General features: G+C 42.1%; 1 protein-coding gene across 1 annotated transcript; it reads right to left on the minus strand.

Moving 5' to 3' along the window:
- Positions 1-594: 594 nt before the first annotated feature.
- LOC119168318 (uncharacterized) lies at positions 595-20,251 on the minus strand. Its single transcript, XM_075867021.1, has 3 exons — positions 14,285-20,251; positions 1,291-1,675; positions 595-984 (listed from the first exon to the last, which is right to left on the minus strand). The coding sequence occupies exons 1-3, from the start codon at positions 14,298-14,300 to the stop codon at positions 960-962; spliced, it is 426 nt and encodes a 141-aa protein (XP_075723136.1). The 5' UTR covers positions 14,301-20,251; the 3' UTR covers positions 595-959.
- Positions 20,252-21,800: the final 1,549 nt, after the last annotated feature.

Consider the following 21,800-nt stretch of genomic DNA (forward strand, 5'->3'; position numbering starts at 1 on the left):
CCTTTCCATAAAGACGTTCTTACTTGTCAGCAACATTTTGGCAATTGTGAGTTCGAGTGAGTCTGTTCAAGAAAGATTTTAGCCAGTCTGGGTCCTACTGGGTACGGTCGAGAAAAATTTTAGTGATTGCGAATCCAAGTGAGCTCCAAGGGCAAAATATATTTTATGAGTGAGCTTTACATTTGTCGCTGACCAATGCGAGCCACTTTGCTCTCCCCAACGGCTCGTATGTGTCATGGCAGTATGCTATTTTGCATGCTGTTCTTTGAGATACCACAAGATTCGAATGCAAGGAGTAATAAAACTTCATCAAGTTGTACTTGACGTGAACCCCCACACCAACAATTAGATTTCAATTGAAGTGTCCTTATAATTGCTATATCAATAATGCTTGTTGACCCCTATGATCTGGAAAGCTTTAATGCATGAGATACCTATACCTAGATCACCAATTCAGACTAATAATTAAATGATGTATACCATCGAAGCCAATCATCTGCTCATTTGTATAATAGTTCTTTGTTATGTGTGCTGATGTGAGTGGCTTTCACAAAGGATTCGGTGTGGACAACACAGACGTCTGGATGCTCATCATTAGAAATACACAAGTTTTATTCAGCTCACAACATGAAAATTTTCACTGGCTAGAGCAGAACACTGCAAAGAAGCACTAAAAGATCAACAAAACAATGCCCCATCACTTAACTTCGTAACAATGCTTTACTGCCATGATGAAGCCGTGTTGTCACTGCAAAACCCACAGCTTTAATTTTACGAAAATTTAGATGCAAAAATAGACATACACATTCATTATGTCACATTAGGAAACACAAGACAAGCATTACTCTCTTGTGTTCCTCAACTTATGCATGTGCCAAATTTTCCACTTTTATTTTCCCAAGAGCATGCACCATCGCACCTACTGTCCAGTTTCGTAAACCCTTCGCTGTCCGAAACCTTCACCCACCTTCGATCAATTCAGGTCTGAAACAGGAGAAATCAAACAAACAAAAAAAAAGAATTTTAATTGTACATTTAAAGATGGCATGTAATGCAGTGAGGAAAAGGCAAGCGTTAGTGAGCCACTAAAAAGCTTGTTGAGTAGAGCCCAATCACAGACTATTGCGGCCAGGTTGAATTGTCGGGAGGGGCCCGACCACCGGCTACAATGGTTTAAACATCGCTGTAATGTTTTATGTGACCCATCGCTGCCTCTGCACTCTGAAACAATCACTCCTACGAACCTTTACAAAATAGCTCAAACAAAAAAATTTGCATCAGAATAGTCACCGGCATTCATGCTGATGAAGATGGGCACTGAGATGGCTACTCTGCTTAAACGCCTGTGGGCACGAAGGGCACTGATATGGTCGCTCGCCTGTGTGAGTGCGCAGATGCCTTATCAGCGCGAACTTTCGCGAGAAGCTTTGGGGACACAGGTGGCATTTACACGGCCGCTCGCCCGTGTGGGTAAACAGGTGCTCGTTCAGTGCGGGCTTCTGTTTGAAGCTCTGTGGACACAAATGGCACTGGAATGGCCGCTCGCCTGTGTGAACTCTCATGTGTTGTTTCAGGTGGAATGGACTACCCGCCTCGTAGCCGCAGAAGGTGCAGTGGTGATAGCGTTTCAGATGCAAATTCTTTGTAGTTGCTGGACGACTGGACAGCCATGACGCTGCACAATGAAAATGGGATAAGTTTAGCTAAAGTACTGTGGTTCATTTTAAAAGAAATTAAATTATAGGGTTTCATGCAGCGCCAGGTACCTATGACTGTGATTCTTGCGGCAGAGTGGAAATCTTAATTAATTTAGAAATGACCTGGAGTTCATTAACAAGTCCTTAAACCTGCACACACGTGTTCTTGCATTTTGTCCCTCGAGGAATGCAGTCAGTATAGCCATAGTTATAAAATATCAAAGAAAATAGATAGGATGAATATTAATAAACATCAATTAAAATCATCAAGAAGCCTTATTTCAAAAATAAAAAGCAGCTGCTTAATTAGGGGTGAAGCTCCTTATGGCATGGCTTGCGCGTCCCCCGTTGACGAAGTACATAACCTGTGGCACATACCCGTCCTTGGGCACACATACGCATGTTGACATGTTATGAAAAACATAGCACAGTGTCCTTGTAACACTCCCGATGTTAACAAAGCACTGACAGCAGAAATGTGGTAAATACTCTCGTTTAGTACTTGGATCACCCGCTGGATGACGGTAATTGTATGTGATGAATATATGGTAAATAGAAGCGAGATGGCTGTACTTGGAGTATTCACTAGATGGACGGACGCATGTACGCACGGACAGACAGACACACGGGTGGATGCACAGATGAACAGATGCATGGATGCACGCACAAACGGGCACACATATGGACGGACACACGGCCGGAAGCACGGATGGATTGGTGGACGCTTCGCCCCACTCATTATTAATTTCATGGATATGCTGAGTTTTTTTGTAACACTTGCTCATAACAACACTTACATACAATTGCAAAAGCATCGAAATTGTGAAACACACCATTAGGTGGAAAATATGTTAACCATGATTTAATGCCCTATGCAGACTTGCTACAGTGTCTCGACATCTTTTGACACCCCTCTAGACATACAAGCATACCCCAAAATGCAGTATTCTAAATAAAGTGCCTCTCTCAAAAACGCTCCGTAGAACAACAGAAATAGTACCTATTTCTTCAGCACTATAGTTCAATGAGCAAGAGGATCCCTATTTTAATGGGCGTAAAAAAAAAGTGAAGAATAAATAGAGGGAATGTGACAAATGCCTGGTGAACTATTGAAAGAAATACCAATTCTCGCTGATTTCACTTGTTTCGTTAATAATAAATGTTTACTGCAATATGTAAACTTTTAAGTGCAATCAACTTCACTCTCTTGGATCACACAAACAACAGAGCAATGATACAAAGTGTGAACATGTCAAAACATAGAGACGAAGTACATGAGAAAAACAAGAAAATGAGGAAATATTATTGTGTACTATGAAAGCCACCAAAAGCATTGATTACAGAGATGCATAGATAATTATAAAACATGGCAATTACTAAAATTAACATCACATATTCAACAGGATGTAGGCCACAGTTTACGATATAACATTCTGTATCCAACAGTGTCTTCAGAATCTTCTGACTATTCGTGGCATGCACCTAAGAAGAGAAAGAGGGGCAAAAGATATTAATGGTCAATATGACAAGCAATATTATCAAGCTTAAAAATACCTTTGTAACATCAAATGTAGCTTTTGAATTGCTACTGAATTATGAGCTAACCATGCTGACACAAATAGTTACTGCTTTTAAGGTGGTCGCTTCTTTTTGCTATATTTACTGCATTAACTACAGCAAAAAAAAAAAAAAAACTGTGCACAATATATTTGCTCATACAGTACACCCCTTTCAGAGCCCTTTTTTTTCTGAAATCACAACTTGTAGTTCTGCTGCACGTCTATGCCTAATATTTGAAATGCACTTCAGAAGGCTCAATAATTCAGTGCTACTGTAGCACTTTTCATGTAGAGTATTTCCAAATAAAACATAACGCCGAAGTATCATGCATAGCAACTATAACACAGAATTTCCCAATTCAATGACACCATTTCCCTACCAATCTAACCAAAAAAAAAAAAAAAAACCGTCAGGCCTGTGCAGAATGCACACGCTGTCACAATGAAAGCTGGAAAAGAAGCCCTTCAAGAGCCATTTTTATACATTCTTTGGGTAACTGCTACAAGCACACTTCAAGGGCACCCACTACACCACAAAGAGTATTTTTCTGTAGAACAAAGGCCTCCACTATCCAATTCTTTGTCTTTCTTCGCAGAACCGTGGTACGTGGTACCCACAACACACTTGCAAAAAGTTTTGTGCATTTTTTTTATGCTGAGCCTGATGACAATCAAGAAGTCAGAAGTCTTCACGTAACCTGGACAGTCAAAAGAACATAAAATTTTAATTGATTGATATGTGGGGTTTAACATCCCAAAGCCGTCATATGATTATGAGAGACTCCGTAGTGGGGGGGCTCCAGAAATTTCGACCACCTGGGGCACCCAAATCTGAGTACACGGGCCTACAACATTTCTGCCTCCATCGGAAATGCAGCCGCCGCAGCCAGGATTTGATACCGCGACCTGCGGGGCAGCAGCGAAGTACCTTAGCCAACATAAAAATTTAGAGATTGCAATTTAGGTGTCAGGAGGCCTTTTAATTGGACCTCCATCAGCTGCTGCTTTGAGCTTTCCAGTTATACACAATGCAACCGGCCACAGGTTGGGCCAGTGTATGATCGACACTGGACATCGTGTCCAGTCCGATTTGACTTGAAGCAACCCCATTACAATGCCATACCAACTAACCTGAATTGAAGCTTTGCTCATTGACAATTAAAAGAGGTATAGCCCTGTAGTTGAAAAACACGACAACCATCAACGTACCACCTCAGATGCTGCAAAGTGGTCCACTATGCTAAAGGGACACTAAAAGCAACTATTAAGTTGGTGCTGATTGTTGAAATAGCGGTCCAGAAATTTCAAAGTGTTACTTTTGAGCTGAGGAAGGGCTTATCATGATATAAAATTGCATCTTAGTGGTCCGCATTGGGTTAGCGCACTTCAATTTACCTGCCTCAATGAAACGTATGACATCACTGTAGCCGTGCACAATGTTGCCCGGCTTTAATGCGCTGCTGCAGACACTATAGTAGCAGTAAAGGAAAAGTAGCGGAAGCCACAGTAGCAACATTGGCCATTGAACAATTTTTAGCCATGGTCTTCGAAGTTACAGGTGTGTTTGGTTCAACTTGGCCCCGCTAGATGGCACGATCTGTACAGTTTAACCACGCGAAAATTGAATTTTTAAACAACTCGCATCATTCCACATAGTAAAGTCTGGCAGTTCTTTTTTCCATGAATCAAACAGAAACGAACAAGCAGCATTTTATTACGTCTCTTGATGCATGGAAGGTTCTTTATATAGTGCAGCTAGATCAATTACTAGTGATTAATTATAGGCGATTTGTTCGACATCATCGGGATTATTTGGATAATACCCTACTGCGGCGAATATATTCTTATGCACTTACCTTAATGTTTCGGTAAGTAGGGCACTGCCATTCATAATATTGTCATTTTAGACCTTGTCGTACATTGAGTTCTCATGCTGATGTAAGTTGTTATTTGACCTTAGTGTTCCTTTAAGTGGCCGTTTGCAGAGCTGTGAATGAGGCGCACTGATGCCAAAAGCCGACGTCACCAACTATGAATCTATATGGTGTTTAGGATTTGTGGTCACATGTTGGCTATTGGAGCTGTCCACCTGATGCGGGTTTCGACATCTTCTTTCATTTTATCAATTATATAGCCAATCAAAAAGTAAACCGTTCCAAATTGTTAATCACTGGTGACTTCAATACACTCGCCATAGACTGGTGAAATTTATCAGCACGTGGTCATCGCACAGTTACCTGTGATTATTTGATTGACGTAGCTATTCCTTTTGCCCTGACGCAAATTTTCTCTTCTGTAACCTGCAAAAATGAAATTCTTGGTATTGTTTTTTTTAATGTGCAACGCAGACAATGTGGTTATTATTGTGAGATTATCCAAGGCCTGTAAGACCACAAGGGCACCAGCCGGTTTTAATTTAGTGACTGTACCTAAGCCATCTCAGCATGAAGACTGTTTTGAACTTAAGAGCACGCTGATGAGAACTCTGTGATCGAGATGCTAGCATCCTCTTTTGATGAGTTTTTTCAGTAATGCCAGCCATTATCCTGCTGATGTATTAGTGAACCATTTTAATACAATTTTTAATCAATGTATTAATAATTACATTCTAACTAGGTGTATAAAGCACAATTCCAAGTATCCCTGGTACACTTTTGATAATATACATTCAATTTTTCATACAAAGCATCTCTGCAAACAACCTAATATTGCCAATCTAATTGAATCTTCTATATCAACTATAATCAAAAGTAGCTTAAAATCTGCTATATTGAGTTTGAAAAGCTTATATTTTAATTATACCCTCTTGTTCACAAAAGGACAAGCTATCAAAGTTATGGAATGCCATCAGACAAACAAGTCAGAGCTGTCCTTCATTTATTATTTTAGATAAATAAACCATACTTGGATAACCTTACTATACCTCACAAGTGTTCACTTGTGATGATGGGCGCAGCTCTACTTTTTGCACCAACTCTTCACCACTACCTTCTCCCAACATGCTAATCACTGCTACTGGAGTATGTAACATAATAAACAAAATTGATACAATGAAAAGCAAAGGGCCAAATAATATACCTGATACATTTTTAACATGTTATTCTGAATGGACTGCTTGGTATTTATCAGTCACTTTTTTAGCTGGTTGGGATATCTATTGTTCCATTACTCTGGAAGTGTGCCAAGGTTGTTCCCATACATAAGAATGGCAATAAACAGCTGGTGTGCAACTATAGGCCAATTTCATTAATATCAACATCCTGCATATTCCTGGAGCATGTCATCCATAAACATATCACTGAGGGCTCGTCTGAACATTCTAAATATTCTGTCCCATGCTCAACCTGATTTCCCTGGCTTTTTCTGCAATAACACAGTTACTCGAGTTTTCCCGTGATATTGCATCTACGCATGGTGCTCGAAGACAGCTTAATGACATTTTTATTGGCTACAGTAAAGCTTTCGACACAGTATGTCATAATAAACTCAGGGCAATAATTCACGACCCTAAACTTATAGCCTCTATACAGTATTACCTAAGCTCATGAGTCCAAGTTGTTGGATTTAAACATGTTCACTCTTTACATTTCACTGTTATGTCCAGAGTACCACTTGAATCAGAGCTGAACTAGGTTGATTACTCTTCATCATCTACATAAATGACATAGTTAAGATAGCTACTGCTGAGACATCTGTTAAACCACGAGTCTGTGCCAACAACTGCGTCCTTCATTTTGCTGTCGCTAACGCTGAAGAACAGTTGGAGGTAAACCAATTTTTATCAACCTTTGTTAATAGAGTAAAACATGGCAGATGTCACTGAACTTAGAGACAAGTCTCAACGACTTTTTCAAATGAAAAGCAGATGTTAAGGACCACAAACTCACCAGTCACGACACGCTCAAATATCTTGGTGTTACTTTCTCCCGTAATCTGAATTAACATCCTCACACTAGGCATACAATTGAAACTTGATTTTACGAAACCTCACTTTTATGAATTTCCAGATTCAATGAACAAATTTGGATTACCCCCCGTAACTGCCAATAAGCCTTAATGCTTTTACAAACCAAAAATAATGAAACAAACTTTGCAATCAAATCAGACTTAACGAAGCATTTTGGGAAAAAAACATGCAGGGAAAAAGGTTTTTACAAATTCATGGCATCTAGGATGTCTGGCAGTGGTGCTGTCAGCATAGGAGTGGCACAGTCGGCGCAGGAGAGGCATTTTCGTTTTGGTTTTTACGAAACTACAAACTTAAAACTGCTTGGAATGACAGACTGCTCATTTCTTTCTGGGCTTTGCATAAGTTCCACTAGATGGCAAAAAGAAAACACACAGGAGAGGCACACATGGAGAAAGCGCATATTAAAAGCATGTAGGCAAGATTTAATGGCAAATACACCGACTTGGTTGCTTTTGTGAGTTTCTGTGATACAATTTCAAATTTGGCAGGACCCAGAAATACCGTTCTCAATATTACAAAGTCCCCGATTCAACAAACTGACTGACAGGTCCCAGTGACTTCATTGAATCAAGGTTCAACTGTACAACCAACAAGGCACTAAGAAAAGCTGGGTTGTCTTTGGAAATATCTCCAAGACGCAACTACGATTCCAATGCAAGATAGTGGTGTACAGATCACTAACAAAGCCTCTATTTGAGTATGTGTCCGTCATGTAGGAAGCGCATCATACCAGAGATATAAATATGCTCAAGTCTATTCAGAAAAGGGCGCAAGCCATTAGATTGATTATATGTCATGGTTAAACGGGCCCCGCAACAATTTTCAAGTAGCTACGGAATGAATTCACTAAAAGAGCTCATTGTCTCATGAATCCAACGCTGCAAAAATTTTTAGAATAAATACGTCTAGTATGAGCAGACTTACAAAAATTTGCCGCGTGCTGCAATCGTATTCTCTCTCCTTTCGTCCCGACGAAAGCGCTGGAATCTAGGCAGGAAGGGATGGCACGGGCAAACAAAGCACGTGCATCGTGACATTGAGCCCCCCCCCCCCCCCCACACACACTTTTTTTTCTTCGAATACGCCACGTGGACAAGTGGCGGTCTCTCATGGCGATCCCTATGAAGACAGAGTGTGCCATGTTCAAATCAGCCAAATATCTCATTTGTCGAGAGAAGAGAAAGCCATTTTTGGCAGACTAACAATTTATCGTGAATTTCAGGTCGTGCGCTGCGCTACAATATTTGGCTCGCGTGTTCTCGAGAGCCTCAACTACTGATAGGCAGCGCTTTCTGACCATGCTCAAAAAGTGTTGCAGGGCCCCTTTAAGGCTGCCCTTTTTCACCAACATTATATGCCAAAAAGCTGCAGCTAAAGCATTTGGCCCACAGACATACTTGTGACCTACTTGTTCGGCTACATAAAATTGCCCACAGAAAAACATATCAGTGCGCCTATTGTCTTTACTAAACGTTCTTTTTGACTGATCAGAAGAAGTCACCACTTTAACGTGGTTCCTTTGAAGTCATCCGTTGATTGCTACAAGCTTTTCTTTTTTTTCCTTATACTACTGACATATGAAATGGTCTTTAGCGCTCCCTGTGTGGGTTGTAAAATGATAAATTTGTGGAGCAATCGCTAAACTTTGTTCGCTCATCAACTGTGCATACTTTCCTGATATAGTTTTCGTTCTTTGAATATATGAACTCTTGTTCATATTGTATTTTATGTGTATGTACATACTCACTCCTCCAATATCTTTATATGCAAGATGGCAGTATATATAGACAAACAAACCAACAAACAAAAAATCAAATAAAATATTAAAAAATGATCAATTAAAACTCCATAGTGCCATCTCGCACTACTGACAGCAGCGGTAAGTATGACTGACTTCTCCGCAGCGATAGCAGAGTGGACAGTGGTTGGGCACACGACACATGTCGGTTTTTCTCAGAATGTAGCACTGACTGACACTATGGGGGAATGGTTTTGGCAGTGATTGGTGTCGGCATTGAAGGGCAGCAACGTCCTGTTGTAAGCGCATAAGAGAAGCAATATGGCAGACCAGCAGCACAGCTCATCACCTATGGCTCAGGCTACACTGGCCGAGACGCTCCCAGTGATTGCTGAATTTCCTAGCGTACAATATCGGCAATCGAGTTTATTTGGGGCTGCGACGAAGGTAATGATTTTCGTAGCTCCTCGCACACAATCACTTTGATAGTCTTCCGCAGAACACTGGATCCCAGAGCTCAAACCTCCCCATAGTTCAACATGGCGGGCAATGCACATACACATCACTATGCTTACAAAGGCTTGCCTATCACATTCTAGAAAAAGGAACTCGTAGGGTCCATTATGCATTTGCCTAAGATGAAAGTAAAATCCATCTGGTGTGGTAACTTTACCATGCATTTAATATTGACATCATATGTCCACTGAACAACTGTCACTACATTAACTCGGTGCTCACTTAATTTGCTCACATACCAAATAATTAACACTCACTAATTTAATTTTCTGTTAACTTATGCAGCAATGTACTTGACTAAAGTCACTTTTGCAGAGCTTCTGAAGCACCTAAACTCAACCACGGAGCAGGAACTGAACTTTAAGGAGCAGTGACCAGTAACACATTTTTGAACACAAATATTTGAGTCGAAGCTGAAGTGGCTCTGTCACATTTGATGAAATAAGAGGAATAAGTGCAAATATAAGGCCTTCTTTATATTACATTTACATTACAGTTATCATAATAACATACCCTTTACATTTAATACATCCCCTTTACATCCCCATTATATTTACATTACAGTTATCATTATAACATCTCCTACACTTTCTTTGGCATCATTGTCTGCGAGTTCTCATTAATAATGCCACTAGTATAAGATCGGCTAGTATTGTTACTGGCAGGATTGTATGTGCCACTGTTGAAAAGAGGATGAGGGCGAGTTTATGGAAAAAACGATGTCGTATAGCCGGTGATTGGACCAGCCTGACATCCTTCTGTACCATTAGGTAGAGGTTTCTGTTACGGCATAACGTGACACCGGTGGAAGTGCAGGGTACCACAAGGAAGATCCTGACCTCAACATTGATGCCTTGAAAGAATCAGCTGACTTTTAATGGAGTAAGTGGCAACTAGGCCGACCAGTCAATTTGGCCCTCTTCGAGAACGCTCCAGAACCATGGCAAGCGCGACAACGGCAAGCCAGACTGAACAGACCACGACTCTATCAGTTTCATGGCCTTTTAATGCTTTTCAAACACCAAAGCCCTTCCATGGGGCTTCCAAAGCCCTTCCAGTGTCACGTTATACCTTAACAGAAACGTGCAGCTATTTGTACAGAAGGACGTCAGGCTGGTCCGATCACCGGCAGTACGACAGCATCATCTTTTCCACAAGCTCGTGTTTATCTTCCTCTCGACAGTGGCACATACAAGTCTGCAAGTAACAATACTAGCCCATCTTATATTAGTGGCAGTATTTAATGAAATAGATATATACACACATGTGCATGTTTAGAATGTCTAAAAAGATGCAATTTACTTCCTGCTCATCATTATTTTTTTTGTGTGGAGAGCACGTAGTTAACTTTCATTAGCCTAATGATCATAGGCCAGCTAATATTTGACTGCAATATACTTGACATTTGTTGCTCGATGATGCTTTGATTACTATACTAGAAGCACAAGTAGCATAAATTTCCAGTGCAATGTGTTCGTACACTATCTAAATGAGCTGTTATTTGTGCTGTCAGTGCAACCTAAGCATTTAAATAGAGTGGTGAAGTACTAACTTTTGTCGTGATATATGGACAGAATCCTTAACACTACAGGCTTACGCGTGAACAAATTCGTAGAGCACGCAGTAAGTTTCAAATGCAAAGGAGCAATTAACTACTAAACTCCGCATGCTATTTAATCGTATTAATGGAAGCTTTGTACTTAATCTTGACAAGTTTTTGAACATGAACTTTTTGCCACACCCTGCAGCACATGGTGACCTTTCTGCAACAAGTTGCCACTGCCCATTTTTGATGGGTTCAGTGCCAAGGAGTCAACATACAACTCTATGCTAACAAACGAGAGGTTTCAATGGGTCAGAAATGATGAGTACAAGGAAATTATTAGTTTTGCAATAAGCACTACAAGAAGCTGCATCACTTTTCAGGGCCCGTCCCAAGTTCCCTGACATTGGCTGCTGGGAGAACGTGTCTGTATGCCTCCAGACGTGCGCGACTGTAGCCCTCTAAATGTGCGCTCATTTACGCGCTCTAGTGCGGCCACAGACTACACACTCTTGACGGGGGAAAATATTGTTACGGGAATCATCCTACCGTTACAATATGCTCATCACTAAGGTAGACGGGCTTAAGCGTCGCATTCCACTTTAGCCAGGCCCACCTCAATTCAATATTGCTTCTTTTTTCCCCCCGTTAGGCTGTCCGTTCTGGTGATGCAATTACTCTGAAAAACTCCACTACACTGTGCCTCTACAGAAAAGAATGGTTCTGCCCAGAGGCAAAAGTGCAAGGTATGTTGCTTTGTGTAGACTGCTTGATAGGGCCAACAATGTCACTTGCAGAGAAATTGAAGTTGTGATGCACAAATTGGTGTCTTTTTCACCCCTCTAACAAGTTTTAAACACATAAATTTCTCACACTGAGTACATTTCAATCATGTACAATAGGTTATTTCTAACCATTCAAAATACCCAGCATGATAGTTCACTTCCAGCAACAGAAATTGCGAGTATTACCCAAGCGTCCAAATTGTGTGGTGAAGTACTAACTGCCGTTGCACTTCGTGGACAGAATCCTTTTGCTTCAGGCTCATACACAGAGTAGGTTTTGGACACAGAGCACCAATTATTACTAAACCCTAGATTTCATGTTTTATCGCAGATAAGTTGAAATTGTTGATGGACGATACATTGCTTCACTATAGTCCCTTTCACTTGAGTCATAGCAGTCATCAAGACCCATAGCAATCAAAAAGATTAAAAGGTGGTCTAGTTGGTAATTCATCTTCGTTAAGTGAACTGGGAGTACAGTAACTGAGATCAGACAAAGAAAAAACCACACAAGTGCCCACTAACAACTGGTTTATTTACCCGTTTGAAGGACACATTTATACATATACGTGCGAAAAGTGAGCGTGCCAAGATGATTATGACGGCAACCTAGGCAACATGCACAGACCAGATCCCAACCACGCACCCCATCGGGCGGTGGCTCAAGGTGCCTGTCTATGAATTATCCATTAAGTTAAACTCATAGTCATGTAGTGACAATGCCAACTGCTGTTTGAAAAAACAGCTGTTTTGTTCCAGCATCCTGTTCAAATTATGTGTGAAATTTCTGAAGCAAATGACGTTTCTGGGTATGCAGATCAGGGGTGAGGCTATCAGCCACCCATCTCTGTCACTACATGAACGAGTTTAACTACAATTCATAGACAAGTGCCTCAATTACACGCTTTGCATGTTGCTCGTGCTGCAGATTTAATATTTTTGACGTGCACACTTTTGTGTATAAATGTGTCCTTCAAACAAGTAAATGAAGCATTTGTTAGGGAAAGCTGAATGGCACTAAAAAATCGTTTGTTTTGTAGGAGTGTTGCACTAGCTGTTTATACGACCCTGCGAGCACCATGTTCGTACGTGTCTGTGTTATTTGATCGATGCCTGGTGCATGGTCAACTGCACTTAAGCCTGCTCGTACAGTGGTTCTCGATGCGTAAGCCAACCTGCTGTGCCAGTAATAGCAAAAATCACAGCAGTGAAAAGCTGCAACTACAGATGGGAAAAATTTGTTTCCTGCAGAGGTGCCGCTGTAACTGCTAGGAGAAGAGAGATAGGCTAAGGGACGCTGTCGGCACTACTTTAAATTTTTCAGGGACATCAAGGCCGCTGAGATCACTGTGGCACCCACCAGACCAGATCCCAACCACGCACCCCATCGTGCGCGGCCTCAGAGATCTGCTTCAGCAGCGCAACGAAAAACCCTAGACACAGAGTTAAACCCAAGAAAGACGCAATGGTACACGAACGCGCGTCATTACTAGGTGTCCAAGTCAAGGAACGATTGAGGTCGCCTTTGATTTTAGATGCGGAGTATGTTATGATCGAGTTCAATTCGGTGTGCGGCGTGACCACCCCTACTGAGCCAACACCACCTAGGTGGCGTTGACTGAGCGCCCCCATTACGGCTTGGTGACGCTAGCCACCGCCCGATCTAAAGGGTACAGCCATATCCATCCATCCATCTCCATGCGCGTATCCTTCTCCTCTCCCACACTTCACAACGCCGAAGCCGGCAGCGTATGCTAGCGAGTTTTTTTTTTTTTTTTTAAGATCTGACTGTTTGCACTGCACAACCGTTCACTGGCTACCCCGTATATATAGGCACTAGATCTTGACCTCCAATGTGTACTGCCAATGGGCGATTTCTCCTGTGCGTTACTGAACAATAAAAATTCGCAGCGTGCGCGTGAATTGAACGCTGACTGTGGGGGGGTCTGCGTCCGATCGGCATCTCCAGTCTCTCATTGCCCATTAGCAGCCATTGGCTTGTTCCAGTAGCAAACACCGGTCCATCACTACTGCTGCGCGCTCTACGCCTCCCCAGGTTTCTCTTCTGCCCTACGCCGCGATGAGTGTAAGCGTTAGCACCCGTTGCTTCGTATCCACACATGGTTCTCAATAGCGGGCTATGGTGTAATTTTTTTAATCACGCGATCGACGCGAAAACAAAGTGAACGCACAGTTCGAGTGGTTACAAAAATGACGCTCTCTCTCTCTCTCTCTCTTTTTTTTTTTTTTTTTAGTGACGCGAACGCCCCGCGCAGCTCGAGCACCTGAAGATGTGCGCCGTGGTTTTTTTGCGGTTCACGTGCTTTTTGTGTACTGCACGCCGGTCTTTCACCACGTTATCTTTCTCGCAAAGTACACAGGGCCCTAGCCTTAGTAAACGAACACCGGATTTTTAATCGCGTGTTCTCGATGGAGCGCTACACATGAAAATTGAAAGTGCTGAAGGCATACGCACTTGCTTTCCGCTCCATGGATGCTCCACAAGCGGGCCTCTGCAATAAGCAGCACCACAGCACACTGACAAAACGCGAGAGACGAGCCCACTGAGCACACAGCGCAACCACAGAACACCTCGCAACTGCGCAAGCGTAATATGAAACTTGCCGAACTCATTTACAACGAACTCGACAGCCCGATGACGATAGTTATTGCACGAGAACAAAATGACGACACAGAGACAAGAAGGACACGAAAGACACGAGCGCCCGTGTCTTTCGTTTGTTTGTTTGTTTGTATCCTCTAATCCATGGCTCGTACCCACTCTAGGGGATTGGCCAAGAGAACATATAGTCTATGGACGATAACTGCATTGTTGCTTACAACGAAAAAAAAGGGGGTGGGGGGGGAGTTGTATAGTGAAGACAGTATGTTAAAAAAAAAAAGAAAGAAACCAAAGTTTTAGATAGTGAGAAAAAGAATCAACAACAAAGTAGACACTAATAGCTACAACTTGGTTTTGGGAGCCGACCAGACAGCTGGTTTTGCCAAACCCGATTAATTTGGTATGTCACGGATTTATCCAGAATAGAAAATTACTTTTCGACCCGTTTTTTTTTTTTTTTTTTTTTTGAGTATCTGTTAACGTGGGCTTTATGTTGAAAAACGTTTAGAGTCTTGAAAAAAATTACACACCACATCGAATGCATCTCTGTGGCAATTTCCCAAAACAGAGGCACCAAAACTTAGAACATTTTCTGTGGTTAAATTTAAACCTAGCTTTGCAAATGGAATATCTAAAAGTCGTTTCCTAATTAATGCATAGTTACGACATGAGCCAAAATAATGTTCAATAGTTTCTGATTCTTCGCAGAACAGACAAAGGGGGGAAAGTGTCAGACCAGCTCTGTGTAAATAAAAATTTAATGGGGGGACACGGCACCGGAATCTGGTGATTATAATTTCAAGTTTTTTTAACGGTCTCCACTGGGCTTTCCATGGAAGTTCGAGGTGCTGATAATCTGTCCATTGTGTAATATTTTCTAAACTATCTGTAAAAATAGCGAATATCCTATATCTAACCCCTGATAACTATTCTAACTCGGGAAGTACTGAAATTACTAGTCCATAGAGTGATGCTCGTGTCAAAGAATCTGCCAATTCATTTTTCATTTAATTGTAATCCGCAGTGACCTGGGACTCACACTAATTTGAGGAGTTTTAAATGCGGCGGTGCTAATGTGTGGAACGCTGCTAGGGCACGAGATTGTTCAGAGGTTGTCAGAACTGCACACACCGAAAGTGAGTCTGTTAGGATGATTGCACTGGTCTCGGTCGTAGGAATTTTACGAAGAGCTAAAATAATAGTTACTAGCTCGGCTTCAAATATAGGAGTGAAATCTGGAAGCCTTACTGAAAAAGACCAGCCGAGGAAATCAGACAATTCCTACGCCTGCCTTTTCATTGTTGACAGAAGCATCTGTAGCTATTACATTTTTTGTTTCTGCATGTACTAAGTAATCGTTTAATGTAGTGGTCAAAAATCTAAGAGATTGCAACTTGGCTTGTGGGGGGAAGATTTCATCGTACTCTATTCTAATGTTGATGGTTGAGGAATTAGTTTCAATTACTGTGCTAATGTCTACATTCATGCAATCCAGTTTCTTTTTAACGAAAATTATCTGAGGGGTATGAAATCGAGGCCAATGTGCAAGAAAGAAAGAGTCAGGGTCGCTGATAAATGCGTACTCTGATCTTCGCGCTGGTAAACTGTAGAACTTTAAGAAGGTTTGAACCGTTAGAATGCGGAATCGACAGAGGAGTGTTGGCAATCGCACTTCTTGATACAATACATTATTCGCCACGAACCTGGGAAGTACCAGGCATATTCGCAGGGCTTCTCGCTCTAACATTATTAGCGGTTTAATTTTATAACTAGCGGCCCCCGAGAATAATACACACACAAATTTCAATATTGGTCGCACATACATTTTATATATCATTAACATCGTGTGTCTGTGCAGTCCGTATTTTCTGTTGCTTAACCTGCGTAATAAACCTAACGCCCGTTGTGCCTTTGCTGTTATATATTCAATGTGTGGGCTCCAATTTAGCTTTTCATTATAAATCATTCCTAAGTACTTGACTGAATCAACTTGTGGAATAGGTTCCTGATTATACAATACAGAAATTGAAACTGTATCTGCTATAGGAAACACCAAGAGCGCACTTTTACTGATGTTCAATTACAATGAAATGGATTGCAACCAAACTTCTAGTGTATTAATATATCTTTGCAGTTTTTGATGTAGTGAGTAAATGTCGCTCTCTGCAGCTAAGAACGCGATATCATCTGCATAAATGTAGACACTGACATCCTGAACAATTGGAATAGAGCTCATCAGTATATTGAATAATGCTAGAGATAGGACGGACCCTTGGGGAACACCACGTTTCTGTTTGAATTTATGCGAACAACAGCCATCCTTCACGTAATACAATTCCCTTGATTTTAGGAATTCTGCTATCCACTCATAATATACTGAGGAAACTTTAGACTCTGCAAGGTGGTCAGTAGAATAGAGTGCTCGACACTGTCGTACGCTTTAGCTATGTCGAGAGTTACTAATGCGGCGTACTGTTTCCTTTTACGAGCAAGCTGTATTCGACTCTCTAAATCCGCATGGGCGCACCAAATTGAGCATTCACAACAAAAAACAATTTGATTTGGCTTTAATATGACCTTATTCGTCATCCAGGAGTTTATTCAGCCCTTTAGAACCCTCTCTACGAGTTTCACCATGTTCAAAGTTAGCGAGATGGGTCCGATATTTTCTATGGTAAAACCTAATCCTTGCTTTTTTATTAATGGGATTACCTTAGCTGTTTTCCAGTCATACGGTATCCAGGCATTCTTTAAAGAGTAGTTTATAAGATTGAGGACGTCGCCGGGGGATAGCTTGAATAAAATTTTAATCATAGAAACTGTGATTCCATCTGGACCAGGAGCTGACGATGGTAGATTTCGAATGACTTTTGAGGCTTCAGACAGCGTTATGTTTTCGAAGTCAGTGCTTATGCTAGACTTTTGCCAGTTGAAAGCCATAATCGAAGAAAATCTAATTTCTAGACCTCTGCCAATTGACTCTAATGAGTTCTTCGTTTCTTCCAATGATAGTTTTTTATAAACAGTATTTAATGAAGACGGCAGGATTTTGCGAGATCGCATATATTGAAATAAAGCTTTCTTATTTTTGGATTTTGAGAGAAAATCGAATTGTCTTTTATCATATTCTTCTTTAGCTTGGGCCACCGTGTGTTTAAATACAGCGGCAAGAAATTTATAATCTGACCAGTTCTTAGGGGACTGATTATGTATTAGCTTCTTCCAAGCTGCCTGTCTTCGTCTGATCTCGTGAACAGTTGGAATTCCACCAGGGGCTATAGGGTATTCTCTTCGCCGATTTAACAGCAAATTCAGCGTTTTTGTATGCCCTTTTGATTACTGCGCTTATTTTCATAGCTTTAGTGTCATCTCCATCTTGAGAAGGAGCGTCTAAAGCAGTTTTTAGGTCGTGTTGAAATTTTGCATAATTTATATAGGTTCGGACATGGAAGCATGATGGTTTGACGGGGCAAGCGATATTGAACATTACTGGAAAGTGGTCACTGTTGGAGGCGCAATCAAGGGCTGTCCACGATGTACTAGCAATGGCCGAGCTTACAAAGCTTAAATCTAAGGCGGAGCGTGAATGACCTCGAATAAATGTGGGAGTTCTAGCGTTAAGGCACAATAAGTTGTTGTCTACCGATCAGTCCCACAACCGTTGTCCACACTGATCTGTTCTAAAACCCCAGCAGGTATGGTGAGAGTTGAAGTCACCAACTATAATTTTTTTCTTTACAGCCTGAATTAGCAGCCATATCTAACAATCTCGTGTCTTGAACGCCTACAGGAAAGTAGACATTTATTAGCGAGAAAGGCAAGTATCCTGGCAAGGTAATATCTAACGCGAAAATTTCGCATTCAGAAGACATACATTTGTATGAGTTTTTGACTTTTAAACTAATTTTATTGTTTATAAAGAAAGCTAAACCTCCACCTTTGGATGGACGGTCTAGACGAAAGGTTTGGAAGTTGGGTAGGTGAAATAAATACATGATGTGTGGATAGCCAAGTTTCTTGTAATGCAATAATGACCGGATCGAATTTGGAAGACAGGTATAACAGATCTGTTATGGCTGAGTGAAAAGATCGGCAATTCCAATGTATAATTTTTAGAGACCCTATGATTTCGTTAAAATGGTTTCGGCAATCACCTTATCTAAAATACTTTCTTTTGATTGATATGTGGGGTTTAACGTCCCAAAACCACTATATGATTATGAGAGACGCCGTAGTGGAGGGCTCCGGAAATTTAGACCACCTGGGGTTCTTTAACGTGCACCCAAATCTGAGCACACGGGCCTACAACATTTCCGCCTCCATCGGAAATGCAGCCGCCGCAGCCGGGATTCGAACCCGCGCCCTGCGGGTCAGCAGCCGAGTACCTTAGCCACTAGACCACCGCGGCGGGGCAAAATACTTTCTTTTAGAACATCGGTTTTTGAAAGGTTGTCTTTCTGGTATTTCTTGCTTTTTACATGTTTCGGCGAGCTAGGTTTTTTCGATGCAGGGGATCTAGAATGCTTTAGGCATTTGAGATCTATGTCCATATCTTGCGTGTCCTGAGAAGCTTCCTGTGCACCCTCGCTTTGCCTCTGAACGCCTTCTCCTGAGGGCTCTGCAGACTGTGCATCCGGTGGAGTTATCTCAGATTCTGCCTCACTTGTCGGGTGTGCAGACTCAACATTTTTTACAGCCGTACTTATATCTGTGCTCCATAGACTTGTGCGATTTGGTTATTCACCATGTGCGACAGCGACTCACATAGGGTGGTAGCAAGGCGTTGCATAGCCTTATCCACAGCCTTCTCGATCATGTCCGCAATTGATAGGGAAAAGGATGCTTCCATTGATATATTATGGCGGGCAGCTGCTCCTGCATACCCTTGAGTTCGGGCTTGGATTTCAGCAATGGCATCCTTTCAGGAGCATCGCCTTCTGTCTACAATTTCAAGGATTTGGATTTCACGTGCCTTGGCTGAGCAGTTTGGGTTATCAGCGCAGTGTGCTTCATGGCAAAGACAGCACTTTTCTTCATTACTTTTACAGTCGTTCGAGTTGTGCGTCTCACCACAAATTCTGCATCTAGGTACTGACCTGCACCCTTTCACTGTGTGCCCATAACGCCAACACTTAATACACTGTAGGGGACGAGGTGATAGTGGCTCCACTCTGTATATTAAAGGCCACGCTTCGATTTCGGTTGGGCGATTCGACCCGGCAAATGTAGCAATCACGGACTCCGTTGGGACCTTGTTCTTGTCCACAACTCGACTACATCTATAGATAGCTATCACACCTGCTTCTGAAAACATATCTAATATCTCAGTTGGGGTCAAGTTGACATCGACACCCCGAACGAGGCCTTTGACGCAAGCTAGGTGAGGTGGAATGAATGCGCTCACCGGGTTGGTAGCGAATACCGAGCATTTTAGTAGGTCTCGAACACAGAGCTGGTCAGACGAGAAGCAAAGAATGCCACCCTTGCCGAACTGCCTGACCTCTGTGATGCTTTGGTAGTGAGTTGTAGCGGCTTTCAACTCCGCCTGAATCATTTTTGGATTCTTCATCCGTATAATACCATCGTTGCTTGGGACCGACGCCACAAGAACGGATGAGATGCCATTGCGTAAAAACAAGTCTACTGGCAATTCCTGCGAAGGAAGAGAAGCAGACCAGAGGAAAGCCCCTGGTCCAGGTGAGGAAAACGGCATCTGCCTGGTCGTACTATCTGAAAATACACTCGCTAATCAATTAGGACACTATAGAAACGCTTACGAAAAAAAAAAAAAGAATAAACAAAATCAATCACAACTACTCAATTTTTGGCCAAACCCTCAAAGCAGGCAAACGTCAGTCGTTGATCGAAAGCTCGAGCCCAAGACTCTGTCCTTCTTGTCTCTGTGTCGTCGTTTTGTTCTCGCGCTATAACTATCGTCATGCCATACAACTATAAGCTGCCGCACTTCTCGACAACCCGACCTGCCACCTGCCTGTGCGGGACGGGAAGCAAAATGTTAGACTCTCAGTCCGCAGTTGTCAAACCAAATTTCTGCACAACTTTGAATTACGCCCCCCCCCTAAAATATGCGCTTTTGCAATAAACAGTAAACTGAGCACAAATTTTGTAGAAAATTGACTCCCACAATGAGCTATTTCCAAACTTTATGAGCGCGCGAAATTCAAAATATTTTGTTTATCTGCAGGGAACAGTCCGCCCCATATCTCGTGTGATTGATTCCTTCGACGTTGTTGAGCTTTTGGCATAGTCCAATCATTATGAGGTTAAACAGCGGTGGGGAGGTGACGGAGCCTTGTGGGGTCCCCGCGCTTGCATTTTCATTTTGTGAAATTCTGGCTTCTCTATCCGTGAGAAAGTGTTCACCTAGATCGACTTGTGTCACTATTTCTAGCATGATCGAGGGATGAACACTGCCGACCTCTCATCCTCGTGCGTGAACGTCAATCACTTCTTTTCTTATCTGAATCATGGCACAGTGGGTGGAGAGTAGCGAAGCAGCAAGGAGGTAGCACACCAAACACCCCCCCCCCCCCCACCCCATTTTTTTAATCGCCATAGCATATAGAGTGAAAGGGAGTGCCCTCGCTGAAATCAAAAATTTCCCCTCCCCGAAAAAAAATTCCGGCTACACTCCTGGTTGAGAGTCCTGGTCTGAGCCTGTTATGGAGCCGGGATATGTGTTAGTTACCTACAGATACCCGTTGATTCTAGTTGGGAAGCATGCTCCATAACTTTGCCGACACACGAGGTAGGAGATGATAGCCTCATATGCTGAATGGCTGGCGGCTTTCTGGGCTTGGGAATGAGGACCATGACCAGCTTTTCCCGTTCGTCTGGTATGTTTCCATTCTTCCAACATATGTTGAATCAGTGAGGCGTTTTATTGCCTGATCGTCCAGGTTTCAGAGGATTTTGTTAGATATCCTGTCAGGTACAGGGGCTTAGTTGGTCTTGAGCTTGTGCAAAACTGCTCTGATGAGTTTCTGTAGGTCATATTTCCAGAACTCTGTTTTTTGCCAATGTTTCACTCGCACTGCTTCCCGTTTCTACTGGGCAAAAGATTGCTAATAGTGATACCAATGCTTTCGAATGTTATGCTTTTCACCACCACAACCGGCTTTACAAGGCTGCCCCTGCAAAGTGGTTAATATGTAATACTATAAAAATCAGGAGCTCCTCAAATGTTGGAGAAAATTGGCACAAGCAAAGTGAAACTCTGTGCATCTGCCCCATAGGAATTGAACATCACCACTACTGTGTACGACTAGTCATAAATGATACGCCAACATATGCTTGAAGCTGCAGTTAATGAATGAGAGTTCATAGATATATAGCACCATTACAAAGT

This window comes from Rhipicephalus microplus, chromosome 6 (assembly GCF_043290135.1).
Source record: "Rhipicephalus microplus isolate Deutch F79 chromosome 6, USDA_Rmic, whole genome shotgun sequence".
NCBI lineage: Eukaryota > Metazoa > Arthropoda > Arachnida > Ixodida > Ixodidae > Rhipicephalus > Rhipicephalus microplus.

Excerpts from the sequence above, each read along its gene's own strand:
- LOC119168318 (XM_075867021.1), bottom strand. Across the intron at positions 985-1,290 it reads CTTCATCAGCATGAATGCCG|ACCTGAATTGATCGAAGGTG; the intron begins GTGACTATTCTG and ends CTCCTGTTTCAG.